The following is a 17,500-nucleotide window of genomic DNA, read 5'->3' as shown; positions in this document are numbered from 1 at the left end:
TCAATAGACCTTCTGATGCTTTCAAAACGAAGAGGTACTACAAACAGAGATAGCACCAGTCTTTCCTCGTGCTTTGATGATTATCCAAGATGGCCGCCACCGGCTTGGCCTCGTCTATTGCACGTGACGAATGCATACTAAAGTTATTGCACTCTTCAGTTATAGCGTGTCTATTGGTATCTGACCCCATTCAATTAAATTCTTCACCTGCAGAAATCTCGGGCGTAGTGCGGATAACAGTGAATAACTGCTGTCTTTAAGTTGCCTCAACAAGAGATTTTAAATCCTCTTTCTAAAGGAGAATCAAGAAGCAATACGCATGTAGAATAAATATGTTATAAGGGTATCTATCCGCAACAAGCAGCAGTGATGATTTTTTCGGGCGCTTTTATTATCAACAGCATAAATTGCTCGGTGTTTCCACTAATATCAGCCGTCTCAACTATCTCAACTTCGCAGTTTGAGAAGATAGATGTTTCACATTTATCCTCTATCAGATAGAGGTACCTCCCACAGAAATGTAGCAGCATTTTTGTAACTACAAATTGTTGACTTACTAGAGAGGCGTTTACTAAGTATAGTTGTCCATCGACCTCAATTTGTTTTTCTTGCTTGTAAAAAACAGAACGTGTTTTCCTTCTTGAAACTTATAATTACCATTAATGTAAATTACATTCTTTTTTTTTTCTTTCAGGTGACATCTACGGATAATAAAGATAAAGAATGATTTAAGCAAGTATCTCCAAACGTTCAGTTGTCTTTCTTTTAAGTTTACAAGGCTACTTCAACCAAAAATGCAAATTTGGAAATTTAAAATGACGCAATTAGAGAAGCAAACGGTGAAGTATGTGCTGCTATCTCCGTTGTATTTAAGAGTTGAGTGCTTCAGTTTTATTCACACCAGAAAATTACGTCATGCCGTGTTTACTCTTCGATTTATTCTTGATTTTCTTTATGTTGTGTTCTTCCTGTTTTGCATCATTGGAGGTATTTTTGGTATATTAAAGAAATTGTATTTTAATGCGTCAACTGATGACGAAATTCAAGGAGTAAATCGTGCTTCACAAATCAATGATTGCTGTTATTTATTGAAAGATTGAGTTTTCAGTTAGTAATCTATTGTTTGTTTTGCGTTTTGCAGGTAATCAAACTGAAGTGGAAAGAGAGTTATTAAAGTCCGTCCTTACTTGAATTACCATTCTAAGATTTACTGAAATGCATCAGTTAGTTATAGTTTGAATGGGAATAAAGTTGAAGCATATTTATTTTGTGTCTGCGGAGTGTTTCTTCTCGTCCTCCAGCATAACCTATAAGCCGCTGATAGTTTCCTCAACACTTTGTGTCACTATTCCGAGTCACGTCGGAGTGATGTTGAAGTTGGGGAAAAGAGCAGTGGTTATGGCGTTTGCCCTGAGATTCCCTGATCCCGAGTTCAAGACGCTTTCTGACCACTCGTTGAATTTGTTCCTGGTAGTCCCTGGTTCAACTCTTCAGCTGCACTTGTAAATAGCCAACTAGCCTGTCTCCGGCCAGTTGGGATTTTTAACAGTTATTGCTGAATGTTCTGTTCTGTCGTGACTGTGTTTCATTGGCCCTTAAAAGCCCCTATGGGGAGTGGTCAATCAATTAAGTAGTAATATTTATGTACACTTTGTGACGTACGCTTATCATTGAAATCCGTGTGCATCTAATTAGGGGCATTTCTGGACATGCACATCTGTCAAAATAGGCTCCGCATTGTCTCCCAGTCAGGTTATAAATTTTTCAACCAACCAGGAACTACCAGAAATAAAGTCAACCACTGGTCAGAACGTGTCTTGAAGCCGGGATCCCCGAATCTCAAGGCAAGCGCCCAAACCACTGACCCGCACTTCCATCTGCTCCCCAGGCTCTTTTCCCCAATTTCAACAACTTTCAAACCTGCTCTATTAAAGGTTCAAAATGACATCTTAATGAGTATGAATAATAAGGAAGTGACACTTATCGTACTTTTGGACCTATGTTCTGCTTTTGATACCATCGAAATATCCATTCTTCTGAATATTTTGCAACAGGATTTTGGAGTCCTCAGAACTATTTTAAATTGGTTTGACTCATTTCTGTCTGGTCGCAAAAAACGTATCCTTATCGGTGATAAGACTTCTAAAGACTTTAATTTGAACTGTGGAGTACTGTTCCTCAGGGCAGCTGTTCGGGGCCTATTTTAAAAGAGGAGGAGGGGGAAGGGCGGAGGGGGGATGGTGCTCCCCCCCCCCCCCCAAAAAAAAAAAAATTACTAACGGTTTCTATCTACTATGACAAGGGCTAGAGGTTGGATTTTGCAGGTTTCTTCAATCACTCGATCACTTGAAATCAGAGTAATAAATAAATTACATCGAACCATATAACTTAGCGGATCTCAATTTAAGTGTAAGTATTCTTATGTCTCGATTGCACTGATCCTTAGCGTGGCTATCCTCCCATTTGTTCCTTTTTTTAGAAATGTGTTTTTCAGCCTTACGGTCTTGCGACAAATCAAAATTTCCTTTACTCCACGACGATAACTTTTGACAAAGGTTAAACATATCACTGGATTAGTTATGGAAGATAAGAATAGTCCCATGTAGACCATAATCCCGAACACGCCGTAAAGCCAACAAAACCTTGGATTGGGTTCAAGGTATTTCCACTCTCCTGACACTCTTAATATTGATAGCGTAGCAGAAGAAACAGAAAATGTATAAAATGCCACCACGATACAAAGGCTCATCTTTATGGCTTGCTGATTGCTTGTATCTTTTTGATACACTTTGCCAAGAACAGTCAATTGGGGTCGTCTACACAAGGTTACTCCAATAGCGCAATACAAAATTGTCATGACGATCAAAGGAGCAAATATGAAACCACCGATAAGTACAAATGACCAAACCCTATACAGAGAATAATTATTATCTCCGTCTTCTGTGCACAATGTTAGTCCATGGTACTCGTGCACCTTCACCGCGAAGAAATCTTTGGAGTTAACTACTATTGCCACAGTCCAGGTGGAAGCAATGGCAACAGCGCGAAACCTAGAGGATATCATTTTGATTTTCATCGGAAAGACCACGGCCATGAATCGATCAACAGCGATCCAAAGAAGACTTTGCACAGAAACACAGAGGGAAACGTGAAGAAGAAAGCTCCCCAATTTACACAGAACTAGTCCAGCCGTACCATGCACTTTCCACGGAAGAGGTTTGGTCGCTTCACTCGCAAGGCTAAGTGGAATTGCTACAATAGGGAAGATGAGGTCGGATACTGCCATGTTGACAATAAGGAAATTTACTGTTTTTCTAAGCTCTTTTCGTTTATAAACCACGACAATTATTAAACTATTTCCAACCAAGCTGATCAGTAAAATAAGGAGCATGAAAAACATTTTGAAGGCAGTGATGGAGCTAGGCTTATTAGAAAAATCGTAGAGGTTGCACTTGTCGCCATTTTGTAGGCTAGAAGATCCGTTGCTAAAATTTGCTGAGAACATATTTTATACTTCACAGTCGCTTTCGCACTCCTTTTGAATTGACATTCAGTTAATTTGAAACAGGTTTCAATTTCGTGAAATCTCTGTAAGATCAGGAGACTAAATCCTTGCTTGCCATGCTTGTCAAGCAAGCATATCAACTATTTTGAAAAGACCGCAACAATGATGTTGCCCACAGCTGTTTTGAAGTTAATTAAAAAAGAAAAAGCAAATCATCGACTGATGCTCGCTCAGCTTGCTTTTAATAAATACGTACTGAAAATGACGTATGATTGCAGCTGACCTTTTTCAATTCCCAGCCTTGGAAAAAAGTCGCATTTTAAGTCCGAACTATTTGTCATTTGCAACCGTTTTTGATGCTTTCTCTGTTTTTTTAGGCGTTTATAACCTTTACTGAAGTCTTCGTGCAAAAAAATTAAATTAATTTTCTTTCAGCTATGAGCCAATATTTGCCAAATCATTGTAAAGGAGAATTCAGACGACTATAACATTTTATTGACACGAGACCTTATTCAAAAGAAAGTTCATTCAATATCCGCTTGTTTGTCACTCCATGCAAACTTTTTTTCTTTACATACGAAACTTAAAACAAGCTTCTTAAACAAAAGTATGACTAAGGTTTTACTGTTATTAATAATATCATCGTTTTCATTTTTATTTTATTGTTTTGTTTTTGAAAAGTCCTGGAAAGCTTTGACAGGTGTCCTCCATGATTTCAAATCGAACACAGATAATTTTTTTCTGTTCAAGTTGGACCTGACATGCCGCCATGGAACAATCACAACAAATCCTCATTATAAAAACGTGTTTTGTTGACGGTAGTACACACGTTTCGGAGTTCACTTAGAATTTCAATTAAAGACATTTGTGCTGTTTGCTAAGCGGATTGTAAATTGAAAGGATCAATTTTTTTGGGATTTCATGTTGTTAATGCTTTAAGAAACGTCGCAAGGTAAAAATAAAAGGGAAGCCGGAAAAAATTGACTGAGAGGGTTTGTGTCAAATCGCATGCCCGCTTTTGAGACAGGCTAACTTTGTCAGTATCGACAGGCCTCCCAACATTCATAAATAAACAGCTCTCGACACCTCAACAAAGGGGGTGGACGCGTGGGCAAACCAACACTGACAGTTTTAGCATTGCAATTACGACAAACACCAGTCAAAATTCTGATTGTTTTTTCAAATAAAGGAGACTTGTCAGATTTTATTTCACTTCTTGGCTGTTAGCTGCAAATGTCGGGTAATTTTTCGAACGGGTAATTTCTCGAAAAAGAGAGAAGTAAGAATAAAATACGTTTTCACGGTTTTAGGACGTCGACAATTAATCAATTAATTAATTAATTAATGCAAGTAGCAACCTGGTGTATGCGATTGCCGTTCCTTGTGAAGTAAAGATCTCCGTATTGATGGGCATGCATTCGATCTGTTTTTATATGCCAGTCAAGCATTCCATACGAGCTTGCCAATCTATCAGTCCGATCAAATTGAGAGGGTCCAGAATTCCAGAAGCGATTCCTTATCATACAGAGAAGCACTACCGTGACAATATTCTAAATTGAAGTTGAAGTTACTTTGTAACTGACAGAAAGATTTGTGCGTAACGTTGTTCAACAAGATAAACGAGAGAGGTTGCAATGGCTGCCCAGCTGCCTGCTCGCAACAATTTTTTAAAGTTCGACTCATTGTGAAACAAACGAATGTTCACACTCCCAAAACTAAAAACCAAAAGGTTCCAGAAGTCGCTCTTTATACATTTTGCCACAAAGAAAGAATGTAAATTATGGTATGATCAATTTTAATATCACGAATATTTGAGTTTCATCTTCTGTTGCTTATAGCCTATGTTTGCATCTTTGCATTTTATGACATGTAATTCAGGTGAAAAACTGGAAGTGGTGTTTCAATGAACGAATTTTGTTCTTGTTCTTGTTCTTGTTCTTGTTCTTGTTCTTGTTCTTGCATTGTTCTTGTTCTTGTTCTTGTTCTTCTTCTTCTTCTTCTTCTTCTTCTTCTTCTTCTTCATCTTGTTAATATTCTCTAAAGAGAGGGCCCCCTTCTTAAATCGAAGATTCAGACTATTTGGTTAAAATAGATTGTAGTCCTCATTGATAATTTGAACACTGTTTTAGTCCAGCATTTCGTCGTTTTCCGGACTACCGGATCAATCTGACTCACTGATCAATCTCAAATTGTGCTAATGAAATCTTTAATTGCAAGGAAAAATTACATACATTGGCTTAATATCTATGGCTTTTATATTTGATGCCTCAGACGTCATTTGGCTACATGCATACACCCGCGTAGTTTGCGCTCACAGTGTTTTACTTGTTTTTCTTCAAATTATACCAGTTGAGAACGTTGACAATACGTATTTCATGCAAGAGCGCCTGTGAATTGTATACAATGTTGCTGCCTACAAATCTTACCGACGGATTTCAGAAAAACAGAACGAGACTCAAAATGATCAGAATGGCTTTCGTGTGTCAGCTTGGTCGGAAATTCATTAATAATCCTTTTAGTTTATAAAAGGAAAGAACTTAGGAAGACGGTTAATTTTTTTTATCGTTAATATGGCGGTATCTGACATGATTTTCCCTTTGCGTATATTCCAGTCATGTTGGTAAATGAAGTGACCACTTCTTTTCGATGCCAAGTTCCAGGAGCGACGTCGACCGGGTTAATTCTTTGTAAACTGCATTTTCTTCTCTGGAATATTTTCACCACTGTTTTGGTACAAAGTCTTCTCTGGATTGCTGTAGATCGATTCATGGCCGTGGTCTTTCCGATAAAAATTGAAATCGGGAATCGCTTGTTACCGACAGAACATTTTGTTCGTTTCCTGACTTGATGTGGTTTTTATCCTACTTGGGACTATCCTTATCCTCCATAACAAACCCAATTATTTGTTTAATATTTGTGGAGCGATAGTACCGTAGTGCAGTAAAATACATTTGTTTAGGCTTTAGAGCAGGGGATTAAAAAGAAGGCACGATGAAAATGGAAAAATAGCGCAAATAACCCTGCAAAACATCAGAGTAATCCCAGAGATTAAAAATAATCTTGCATTTAGTGAAGCTTCAATGGAAACAAACATTTGGGTGGTCCCAACGACTGCAGAGCCCAAAATTCCTTCCAACACATCCGGAATCCCAGGATCTTTCAAAAAGCCGTTCAACCTACAAGACACCGAACCCAAACAACCAACCACCAATGACACAATCGTAGTAAACACACGCGATGGATCTTATTGATTTCCTTTCGGCAAGAGGAAAGTAGTTAGTGAATTTCTCATCCTCTTTTGTTACCTCGTTCTTATCCCGTCCCAAGTCACTGAGAAATCGACAAACGTGTACTCCCACACTAAGTTACGCAATGCTAAGATAGTTTTATCCCACAGTTCGTTGTCATATTATTTTTCCTAATGTAAAGAATTTAATGTATTTTATTTGCATATTTTCAATCTTATTCTAGTTATTGTAATGCGCATGTGAGCATCTATATATAAAACACCCGCAATATAAGTAAGTATAAAAAAAAGTACGTCTGGACGATTAAGTTGCATCTTCTGTGTTGTATCGACACTCCTACTGATCCTACCAGATCTCAACATTCCCATCCTCCAACACCCTCACCTCAAATGAAACCTCCTTATACCACACATCAGAGCACTTCACATCATACGACAAAACTCTCAGTACACCCTGAACGGCTCCTTCAACTCGCCACTCGCCACATGCTCAACCGACTCACCTTGTCACACACTCTGCAATTTAGATCTAGTCCTCCTCAACTGTGGCCCGAAAATACCTCGCTCGCATAACAAAAACAACAACAACAACAACAACAACAACAAAAATAATAATAATAATAATAATGATGATGATGATGATGATGATAATAATATAGCCAATATGATTGATACCACCTATCAGAACATCAGAAAGCTACGTACCGGTGTATTTTCTAGAAAAACGATGCCGCAACTCGCACCGCCAACACGTCGGAGTTGCGATGTTTCGACTTAGTTGCTTTTTCACAGGAACGCGTAAAGAACTGTGAGTCCTGACTGATATATTCCCATCGGTCATCTCCATTGAAAAGATGAAAACGGGCCATTTTAAGTCGCTCAGCTATGGATTTTTAAAATACGAGTTTCTTGCTGAATACGCAAATCAAAATACGCAAACATTGCATATAGCTGGGAAATGCACTCGCGTTCATTCTATTTTCTATAAAAGATTTGTCTCCTAAGGTGATGAATTGTCAGGATTGCGTTAAAAGACAATTTCGAAAAGGCATTACGATGTATATGGCATTTACGAAAGGCAATCGCTTCACGGCCTTTTGGCTAAGATGAAGTGCCATTGGCAGACCATTGCAACCCTTTACTTTTTTCAGGATCTTATGACGCTAGCATTACACGGTTAATCCCGTTTCCGGCTCACGAGGGCGTTCTAGACCAAATTTATTTTTCATCGTAGTTTTAGTTTCAGCCTATTTTATCTCAACGTTTCGAGCAACTCTGCTGTGAATTGAGGTTCAGTTTTCGTTCATGGTGGGGACTGTACGGTAGTCTCATTTCTCCTGTGAACTGTGACCCTAGTAGGTCTTTTAGTGAGAATGCGGTGTATCAGCGATCAAGTGGTTTAGTCGCTCACCTTGCACCACGTGTACAGTCATGAGACTTGGGCGCTTCTAAAAGAGTGCATGTAATAACCATATCAGTCATTCTGCGCAGAGGCCCAGAGGATGGTTTCCGTTCTGGTTTATCTGTTGGAGTCAAGTGTACAGTCCATGGATATCTTCTCATTCTTACCCTTTCCCTAGCTCATCACAACTTAGTTTTCTTCATCCGATACTTAAAACAGACTTTCCAAGAATAACACAAAACTCACCCTTTCCACGTAGATAGGGTTCTCTTTTTATTATTCATTTTTTATCTACTTACTGATTAAGTATTAATACATACATGATGGAATCAACAATAGGACATAGGTCCCCTACGGGACGAGACCTCCGGCTTATCGTCCTTATCCGAGAAGACTACAGAGTCTAACCATTTGCAGATGTAATTACAAAAGCAGCACTTTCTCCTCAGTTATCTAAAGACCCTGAGTGTTGGTCCGGCCGGAGTTGAACTCACGACCTCCTGCGTGCCATCCCGGTGCTCAACCAACTGAGCCACCGGTACGCAGTTATTTTTCTTTGAGATGCATATTACTATTTTTTAAAGTTTCCTCACTTTGTCTTCGTGTACTATAAATCAGCTTACTCCATAGATTTCTCTCTGGTCTCATCAGTCCACTCACACACTGGATATTAAATGTAATTTGTGATAATCCTGATAAGCATAAATTGATATTTTGCCGTCACGTAGCCGAGGCCTGGTTGTGAGCGGCAGGAGCTTGGAGTGCCACGTGATCGTAGTTTGTATTTGGCGATCGTTTAGCGAGTGAGGCATTCTACGGTCAGCCTTCGCCGTGTTCACAAGTCCTGTTTCATTCTCCTTGTGGATGATGCCAAAGTTAAGGATTTCCTTTCCCAAAGCAACTGAGAGCTTTCTCTCACAGTTTAGCGCTATCGTTTCTAATTCTACTTTGGAGCTGAAAAGTTCAAGCGATTCAGTTGCCCCCGAGAACTTTGACAGGAATTGAGAGGTTCAAGAGAAATGAACCGCCATTCTTCAAAAAGTCGAGCAACGAAGACCAATTTACTGCCGGCAAATCAATTTTAGAAATGGTAGAAGATCCTGCTATTGCGTTGGAATGCACCGATTTTGTTAAAGCCAAGGAAAGTTTGGTCAAAGACAGTAGACCGGCCTGGCGTTTTCTTTGCGTGTGCCAAATCAGGCCACTGGAGAGCAGTGCATCCTTTTCTCGCTGTAACCAAATCGCAGTATCAGTGGCCTTAGGCCCGGTTCAGACGCCGATTTTTTCATGAGCCGAACTCAATTCGAATTTGGACCGACCCAAATTAACAAAAGTACGCCTGTTGATTCAGATTCGCCTAAAATCGATGTTTATTTTACAGAGGTCGCAGTACGCCTCGCATTTTCCTGCTGTCCATCCATTGCTTGCTTCATTATCTTCAAACGTTGAGCACTTATTGTAAATTGGTATTTGAAATTTAAGGCAAGTGTACTATGTGTTAGAAAAATATCATCTTCGCTGATGCTACTTTGACAAGCATAAGTAGCTCTCCACGTAGCCATTTTGAGCGAGTGACGTATACAAGCTCCAGTACGCATGCTCTCTGAGGTAAACTGCTTGCGAAATACATGTTACTTGCCGTGACTTTAACATTTTCAGTTCCCACGGCCTGCTCCCGTCTAACCGGGTACCTTGTACCTCATTCGGCAGAGCAGCGGTGATCTAACTGTAGATCTTTCAGTTTTCCAACGCTACCGTGTGTCTCATTTTATTTGCATCATTGAGTTTTCGTTTCAGGCTGACATTGCGTGAAATTCCCTCACCTTTTTCTTTCAAGACCAATACCTCAGCACTCCAATGGTCCGCACGTGTTTAATACGCGATTTTTGATTTCCTTTGTCTTGATTATTTTGCTGAACTTTTTGTGCCACGTTTATATTTATTCTGCTCTCTGTCAATTTTCAGAATTCAGGCAAAAATTGTTTGTTCTTCGATCTTTGTTCCTAACGAAAAGATATTCCTTTGGGTCCAAACTCAAGTTATCATCTAAAGTATCTTGGGATTGTTATCGATTTGTCCGTCCGCATATTTTGTGCAGCCGAGAAAAGATTGAAATTCCTGACCGATCATCTATCACGAGTCGTACCCCTGTTCGCCAGGTTTGTTAATTTTCTTTCTCTGCGTTGTAACTTCTTTTTCTTGTTAGCCGTGTCGGATCTGTATCCAGGTACTAGAAGTCCTTTCGTGCCATTAATTGAAATTTACAAGTTTTGCTATCTTGTGCATATTGACGGTAACAAGGGAAATTGTCTTCTTTGATGCCTCCAATTGTGCATGTGGCCGTTATATTTTGAGGGTAAATTTTTCATCAAAATTGCTTAGCGTCCTTGCCGTTGAGATTGCCAAGATGACGACAGTTTTTTGACGATTATATTTTGTCTGCCAACCGTCTTATGGATTCTTAGAAAGCTCAGCGTAATTCTTCATCGGCAACGTACCAGTTTTTGATGACTGTTTACATCATAGTGAACGGTGATATTTTTTCTGCCGTAGATGTTCTTTGGCGTCCGCAGACCTGTGACAGATTTGCATGTCACTTTGCATCGCTAGCTCCTTAAGTTTATTGCAAGATTATATGAGCCTGGGTCTTCCGGAGTGAACACCTTTGCTCTTGCACCCTTGCTGGGTTTGTTGTGTTTAGGTACACATAAAGTATTGATGTTCAAAAACTATGCGTTTATAGCATGGGATTCAGGCCCTTGTCGTTCAACCTCGGTGAGTTTGTTGTGTCTAGTATCGTTGTCCTTGAGCGATGCTAGATTGGGCTAGAAGTCCTTGATAGTCACCCTTATTGGGTCTTTCTTGTCTATGTAAGTACTTTTGTCCTTCTATTATCTTTTCATAGCATTTGCTTAAGGCATTTATTATTCCATTTATAGGTTCCCTACTTTAGTCTGTTATTATTTTCTGCATGCTTTTCTCCAGAGTCTGCCATTGTTCATGCTGCAGTCCATTTATCCATTTACCTTTTCGTTTTTTTTTTTTCGTTGTCATTATTATTATTATTTTGCCGTGTGTTATTTTACCCCATTTCGTTTCTTTAGTCATTTTTCACACAGAGTTCTGGTCGACATCTCTGCAGTTTTCCCAAGAAGTCGTTTCCATCACTGAAGAGCTTGACTGGCAGTTCTCGCCTCTAGTGAAACAGGGGCATCTCTGCTTTATCCTAGTGTTCTCAATGGATGGAAGTCATTGGCCGTGGAAGTCTTTAATACCTTTCCTTTTCCACTCAGTATTTGTTGGATTCATGATCCAAATCGGTTTCAACCATCCTTTGTGCTTACTATACTTTCAAATGGCTCCACGATTTGGCCGCAGTTTGTTCTCCAATCAGGGAATGTTCGCCTTGCAGCCTCTCCCGTCATGAAAACATCGAAAGAAATCGCTTAACGCAGATCTTTCAAGGAAGTTATCGTAAAGAGCTCATATGAGTGGCCTACTTCTATTGCATCATTAAGCTATGTTTTGATTTTCGGTTGTCCTTTAGTAGGACTAAGAATGTCAAGTTTTCACGATGCATGCGCTTATTTCCATTTTCATTGAAATGTGATAAGTTGACATGCTAAGGAAAGGCAGTCAGTTGTAATTTTTTTTTTTATTCCGACGCGGTTATATTTTTAGGCCTTCTTCTGCCCCTCCTAGTCGTACGCGTTTGTTTTCACTTTATACGCCTATGAGCTATTCCACTTACAGCGACTTTTTCAAGAAGTCTTTCCATGGTATTGTTCCCGATATTGTTTAATTTAGTACTCACTCACCTAGTGGAGCTATATCAGCCCCTGATCCTGCAGTCCCTGACAGAAAACGTCTACGACACGACCGTTGGGCCTCAGTAAGTGCCATTAATACCTATGTCAGACACTCTTTGGAGAGTTTATTAGAGGTCTCAAATTCACTTTCTCCTTCACTCAAGCCCTTTCTTTTAGTTTTACGGAGGGCTTGGCTGTGTTTTATGCCTTCGTTAGGCGGTATACGATAGCGTTCATTAACATTGTATGAAGTGTCTTTCAAATAGAATGCCATAGAATCCCAAGGGTCGCACCACTGCCTTGGTCGGGAGTACACGTCCCCGCCTTTTCCCACCTGCTGTTCTTTTTTTAGGGGTTCTCGTGTCCGGCTCAGGTGTATTGCTTTTCTCTTTGTTTTAGAATTGATGTATTAATATTTTTGTACCTATTCCAATGCTTAATAAACTGCACGATGGCTTGGCTGGCCAACGCGCCCACATATCACCTAGCTTGAGTGTCCGGTTGAGTAGTAATGGCAAAATAGGGTGGATCTTTCGACTGTATAAATTAACCGTGACTTAGATATTTGTTGGGTCACGAGATCCAGTCATCCGCCATATAGTAAATGAACCCCTTCGCGGCTGGTATGTCAGCTGATAATGATAATATGAAATTTTCAGAACAATCTCTCAGCCAAGGACATTATCAGCCATCATACCAGCAAGCCAGAAAGGGGTTTATTTATTTTATAACCCTCCCATTAATTTTTATATCGCGGAAAAAAACCGCTCGTATAATGTCGGTGTTGATTTGATGGCGTTCCTTGCTTTTTTTTTTTTTTCGATTCACTGTTCAAAATTTGACTAGAAAGAAAGCGTGTCGGTCTCAGGAAAAAAATCAAATCATTTTCATTATCACTGCAAATCGAAAACTCGAAAAAAAAAGGCGCTTTTTTTGCCTGAAGAAAAACCGTTTGGTTTACTTTATACTCATAAGAAAAAAGGCAAATGAATGTTTTAAATTTTCTGCTCAAGAAAATGACTCAGGATTAAATCTGTAAAGTCTGCTAAGGACTTTGTTCACATGTTCAAAGACGTTGAAAGCATATTTTGTTGACTTCTTTGCATTTTCCGGAACAGCATTGCAACCATCTTTTTAATGTCACTAGACTCCAGAAAACGAGTTTGTTTTTCTTCGCTGTACATCGTATCTTCACCGGAGCAATGGAACCTTGCCAAACAGCTGTCTGGAAAAAGGAGCAGGAGGGGAAGGGGAGGCGGAGGGGGAGGGATGGTGGCCCACCCCATGCCCAACTTCACTAAACGTTTTTTCTAACTACGATGACAAGGACTAGAGGCTGGATTTTTGCATGATTCTTTAATCGCTCGATCAGTTGAAATCAGAGAAAGAAATAATTACATCGAACCATATAGCTGAGCGGATCTCAATTTAAGTGTAAGTATTCTTATGTCTCGATTGCACTGATCCTCAGCGTGGCTATCCTCCCATTTGTTCCTTTTTTCAGCAATGTGTTTTTGATCCTTACGGTCTTGCGACAAATCAAAATTTCCTTTACTCCACGACGATAACTTTTGACAAAGGTTAAACATATCACTGGATTAGTTATGGAAGATAAGAATAGTGCTATGTAGACCATAAACCCGGACACACCGTAAAGCCAACAAAACCTTGGATTGGATTCAAGGTATTTCCACTCTCCTGACGCTCTTAATATTGATAGCGTAGCAAAAGAAGCAGAAAATATACAAAATACCACCACTATACAAAGGCTCATCTTTATGGCTTGCTGATTGCTTGTATTCTTTTGATATACTTTGCCAAGAACAGTCAATTTGCGTCGTCTACACAAGGTTACTCCAATAGCACCATACAAAACTGTCATAACGATGAAAGGAGCAAAGATGAAACCCCCGATAAGAACAAATGACCAAACCCTATACAGAGAATAATTATTATCTGTGTCCTCTAAGCAAAAAGTTGTTCCATTGTACTCCTCCAGCTTGACCGTGAAGAAATCTTTGAGGCTACCTACCATCGCCACAGTCCAGGTGGAAGCAATTGCAGTGGTGCGAAACCTCGCTGAAATGATTTTAATTTTCATTGGAAAGACCACGGCCATGAATCGATCAATAGCGATCCAAAGAAGACTTTGCACAGAAGCACCGAGGGAAACATTCATGAGAAAGAACTGTAATTTACACAGAACTAGTCCAGCCGTTCCATTCACTTTCCACTGAAGAGATTTGGTGGCTTCACTCGTAAGGCTAAGTGGAATTGCTATAGTAGGGAAGATGAGGTCGGATACTGCCATGTTGACAATAAGGAAATTTACTGTTTTTCTAAGTTCTTTTCGTTTATAAACCACGAGAATTATTAAAGTATTTCCAACCAAGCTGATCAGTAAAATTAGGGACATGAAAAACATTTTGAAGGCAGTGATGGAGCTAGGATGATTAAAGTAATCGTAGAGGTTGCACTTGCCGCCATTTTGTGGGTTAGAAGATCCGTTGGTAAAATTTGCGGAGATCATATTGTATACTTCACAGTCGCTTTCGCACTCCTTCTGAATTGATATTCTGTTAATTTGAAACAGGTTTCAATTTCGTGAAATCTCTGTAAGATCAAAAGACTAGATCCTTGCTTGCCATGCTTGCCAAGCAGGCATATCAACTATTTTAAAAAGACGGTAACATTGATGTTGCCCACAGCTGTTTTTGCAGTTAATAAGAAAAAAAAATCAAATCATTCAGTGATGCCTACCGGGCATAATTATCTACTGAAAATGAAGTAGCTGACCTTTTTCAGGCTAGACTTGGAAAAAAGTCGCATTTTAAGTCCGAACTATAATTCATTTGGAACCGTTTGTAATGCTTTCCCTGTTATTATTATTATTTTTTTTTTTTAGCGTTTATAACCTGTACTGAATCTTCCGTGAAAAAAAATTAAATTACTTTCTTTCAGCTATGAGCCAATATTTGCCAGATCATTGTGAAGGATAATTCAGACGACTATAACAGTTTATTGACACGAGACCTTAGTCAAAAGAAAGTTCATTCAATCTCCGCTTGTTTGTCAGTCCATGCAAACTTCTTTTCTTTAGATACGAAAATTAATAAACCAGGCTAGCTCCTTAAACAAAAGTATGACTAAGGTTTTACTGTTATTAATAATATCATCGTTTTCATTTTTATTTTATTGTTTTGCTTTTGAAAAGTCCTGGAAAGCTTTGACAGGTGTCTCCCATCATTTCAAATCGAACACAGATAATTTTTTTTCAGTTCACTAGTTGGGACTGACGTGCAGCCATGGAACAATGATTATCCCAATAAATCCTCATTATAAAAATGTATTTTGTTGACAGTTAGTACACACGTTTCGGTGTTCATTTCGAGTTTTAAAGACATTTGTAATATCATAATAATAATATCATCGTTTCCATTTTTTTTTATTGTTTTGCTTTTGAAAAGTCCTGGAAAGCTTTGACAGGTGTCTCCCATCATTTCAAATCGAACACAGATAATTTTTTTTAGTTCACTAGTTGGGACTGACGTGCAGCCATGGAACAATGATTATCCCAATAAATCCTCATTATAAAAATGTATTTTGTTGACGGTTAGTACACACGTTTCGGTGTTCATTTCGAGTTTTAAAGACATTTGTGGTGTTTGCTTAGCGGACTGTAAATTGAAAGCATGATTTTTTCGGGATTTCATGTAGTTACTGCTTTAAGTAACGTCGCAAGGTAAAATTAAAAGGGAAGCCGGACAGAAATTGACTGAGAGGGTTCGTGTCAAATCGCATGCCCGCTTTTGAGACAGGCTAACTTTGTTAGTATCGACAGGCCTCCCAACATTTATAAAATAAACAGCTCTCGACACCCCAAGAAAGTGGGCTGGATGCTTGCGCGAACCAACACAGACGGTTTTAGCATTGCATTTACGCTTTACGGCAAACACCAGCCAAAATTGTTTTTTTTTTTTTTTTCAGATAAAAGAGACTTGTCAGATGTAATTTATCTCACCTCCTGGCTGTTAGCTGCAAATGAAGGGGAATTTCTCGAAAGAGAGAGACAAGTAAGAATAAAATGCGTTTTCACGGTTTTAGGACGTCGACAATTATTTAATTAATGCAAGCAGCAACCTGATGTATGCGGTTGCCTTTCCTCGTGAAGTAAAGATCATCGTATTGATGGGCATGCATTCGCTCTGTTTTTATATGCCAGTCTATGTGTCCGATCAAATTGAGAGGGTCCAGAAGTCCAGAAGCGAGCCATTATCATACAGAGCCAGTGAGCACTGCAATACTCTAAACTGAAGTTGAAGTTACTTTTAAACTGACGGAAAGATTTGTGCGTAACGTTGTTCAACAAGATCAACGAGAGAGGTTGCAATGGCTGCCCTGATGCCTGCTCGCAACAGTTTTTTTTAAAGCTAGACTCATTGTTAAATAAACGAATGTTCACACTCCCAAAAGGTTCCAGACGTCGCTCACTATACATTTTGCTACAAAGAAAGAATGTAAACAAGAGGTTCTAAGTAGCCTATACTCATGCGTTGGCAGTAAAAGGATAATAATAATAATAATAATAATAATAATAATAATAATAATAATAATTATCCATAAAGCAAGTATTAAGAAACGCAAAAATGAAGTCATGAAACAGCCATGGATCGGAAAGTTTGTGACTCAACACTGGCAGGATCCAGAAGTATCAGCCCATTCATACGACATCTTTAGACAATGGAAGAACATCCCGGATATAGTCCTGTCAGTAGATACAAGCATTAGACAGCAACTCCTTAACACAAAGATCTATGGATCACAAAAGTTACACGAACAAGTAGACGTCTTGTCCTGCCGACTCTGTTTTAAAGATCAAGAGACAGTATCACACGTTCTGTGTGGCTGTTCTCACATAGCACAGTCACTGTATAAAGCACGACACGACAGAATGCTACGCACCGTTTACCATGCTTTACTGGAAAGATACAAATTTGAAGAATCTGAGTATTCTAACCCGTGGTACAAGCAATCTTATCCGCAACCAAGCCAAGAGAATAACGAGGCAAAGATCTTGTGGGACATACCCTGAAAATTGGAAAAATGTCCAATGAATGGCACACATGGACCGGATATCAGTGTATTGGACAAAAATAATAAAGAATGAATCATTATAGAAGGAACAATATGCAACCCAGGATCAATCACGATGAGAACTAAACACAAGAAAGATTTAAAACTAGGTATTAAGAACTTATACCCAGGTCATAAAGTAAAGCTCATTACAGTAATCTTTGATTTTCTCGCAGTTTACTACAAGGATTTTGAAGAAGAACTTACCAGCATATTGGATAACAACTTAGCAAAGCCAACTATTGAACGCTCGCAAAAGTGGATCATCTCCCAAAACTGTGAAATAGTAAAAAGGTTTCCCTCATAAACTGATTTTGGTTAAAGCCGTTTATAGATGATGAAGATGTATATAGTATCTTATTTGCATTGTTTTTTAAATTTCTTTTTCTTTTTTATCGTTTATA

At 39.0% G+C, this 17,500-nt stretch overlaps 2 protein-coding genes across 2 annotated transcripts; both read right to left on the bottom strand.

The window, feature by feature from the left end:
* Positions 1-2,419: 2,419 nt before the first annotated feature.
* Positions 2,420-3,286, bottom strand: LOC138053977 (neuropeptide FF receptor 2-like). Its single transcript, XM_068900498.1, has one exon. It carries the CDS (start codon positions 3,284-3,286, stop codon positions 2,420-2,422), a length of 867 nt encoding a protein of 288 aa, XP_068756599.1.
* A 10,018-nt stretch (positions 3,287-13,304) lies between these two features.
* On the bottom strand, positions 13,305-14,921 carry LOC138052216 (QRFP-like peptide receptor). The gene has a single exon (XM_068898598.1). The coding sequence runs from the start codon at positions 14,491-14,493 to the stop codon at positions 13,408-13,410; it is 1,086 nt and encodes a 361-aa protein (XP_068754699.1). The 5' UTR covers positions 14,494-14,921; the 3' UTR covers positions 13,305-13,407.
* Positions 14,922-17,500: the final 2,579 nt, after the last annotated feature.

Source organism: Montipora capricornis, chromosome 6 (assembly GCF_036669925.1).
Source record: "Montipora capricornis isolate CH-2021 chromosome 6, ASM3666992v2, whole genome shotgun sequence".
Lineage (NCBI taxonomy): Eukaryota > Metazoa > Cnidaria > Anthozoa > Scleractinia > Acroporidae > Montipora > Montipora capricornis.
This window is presented reverse-complemented; position numbering and strand designations above follow the sequence as displayed.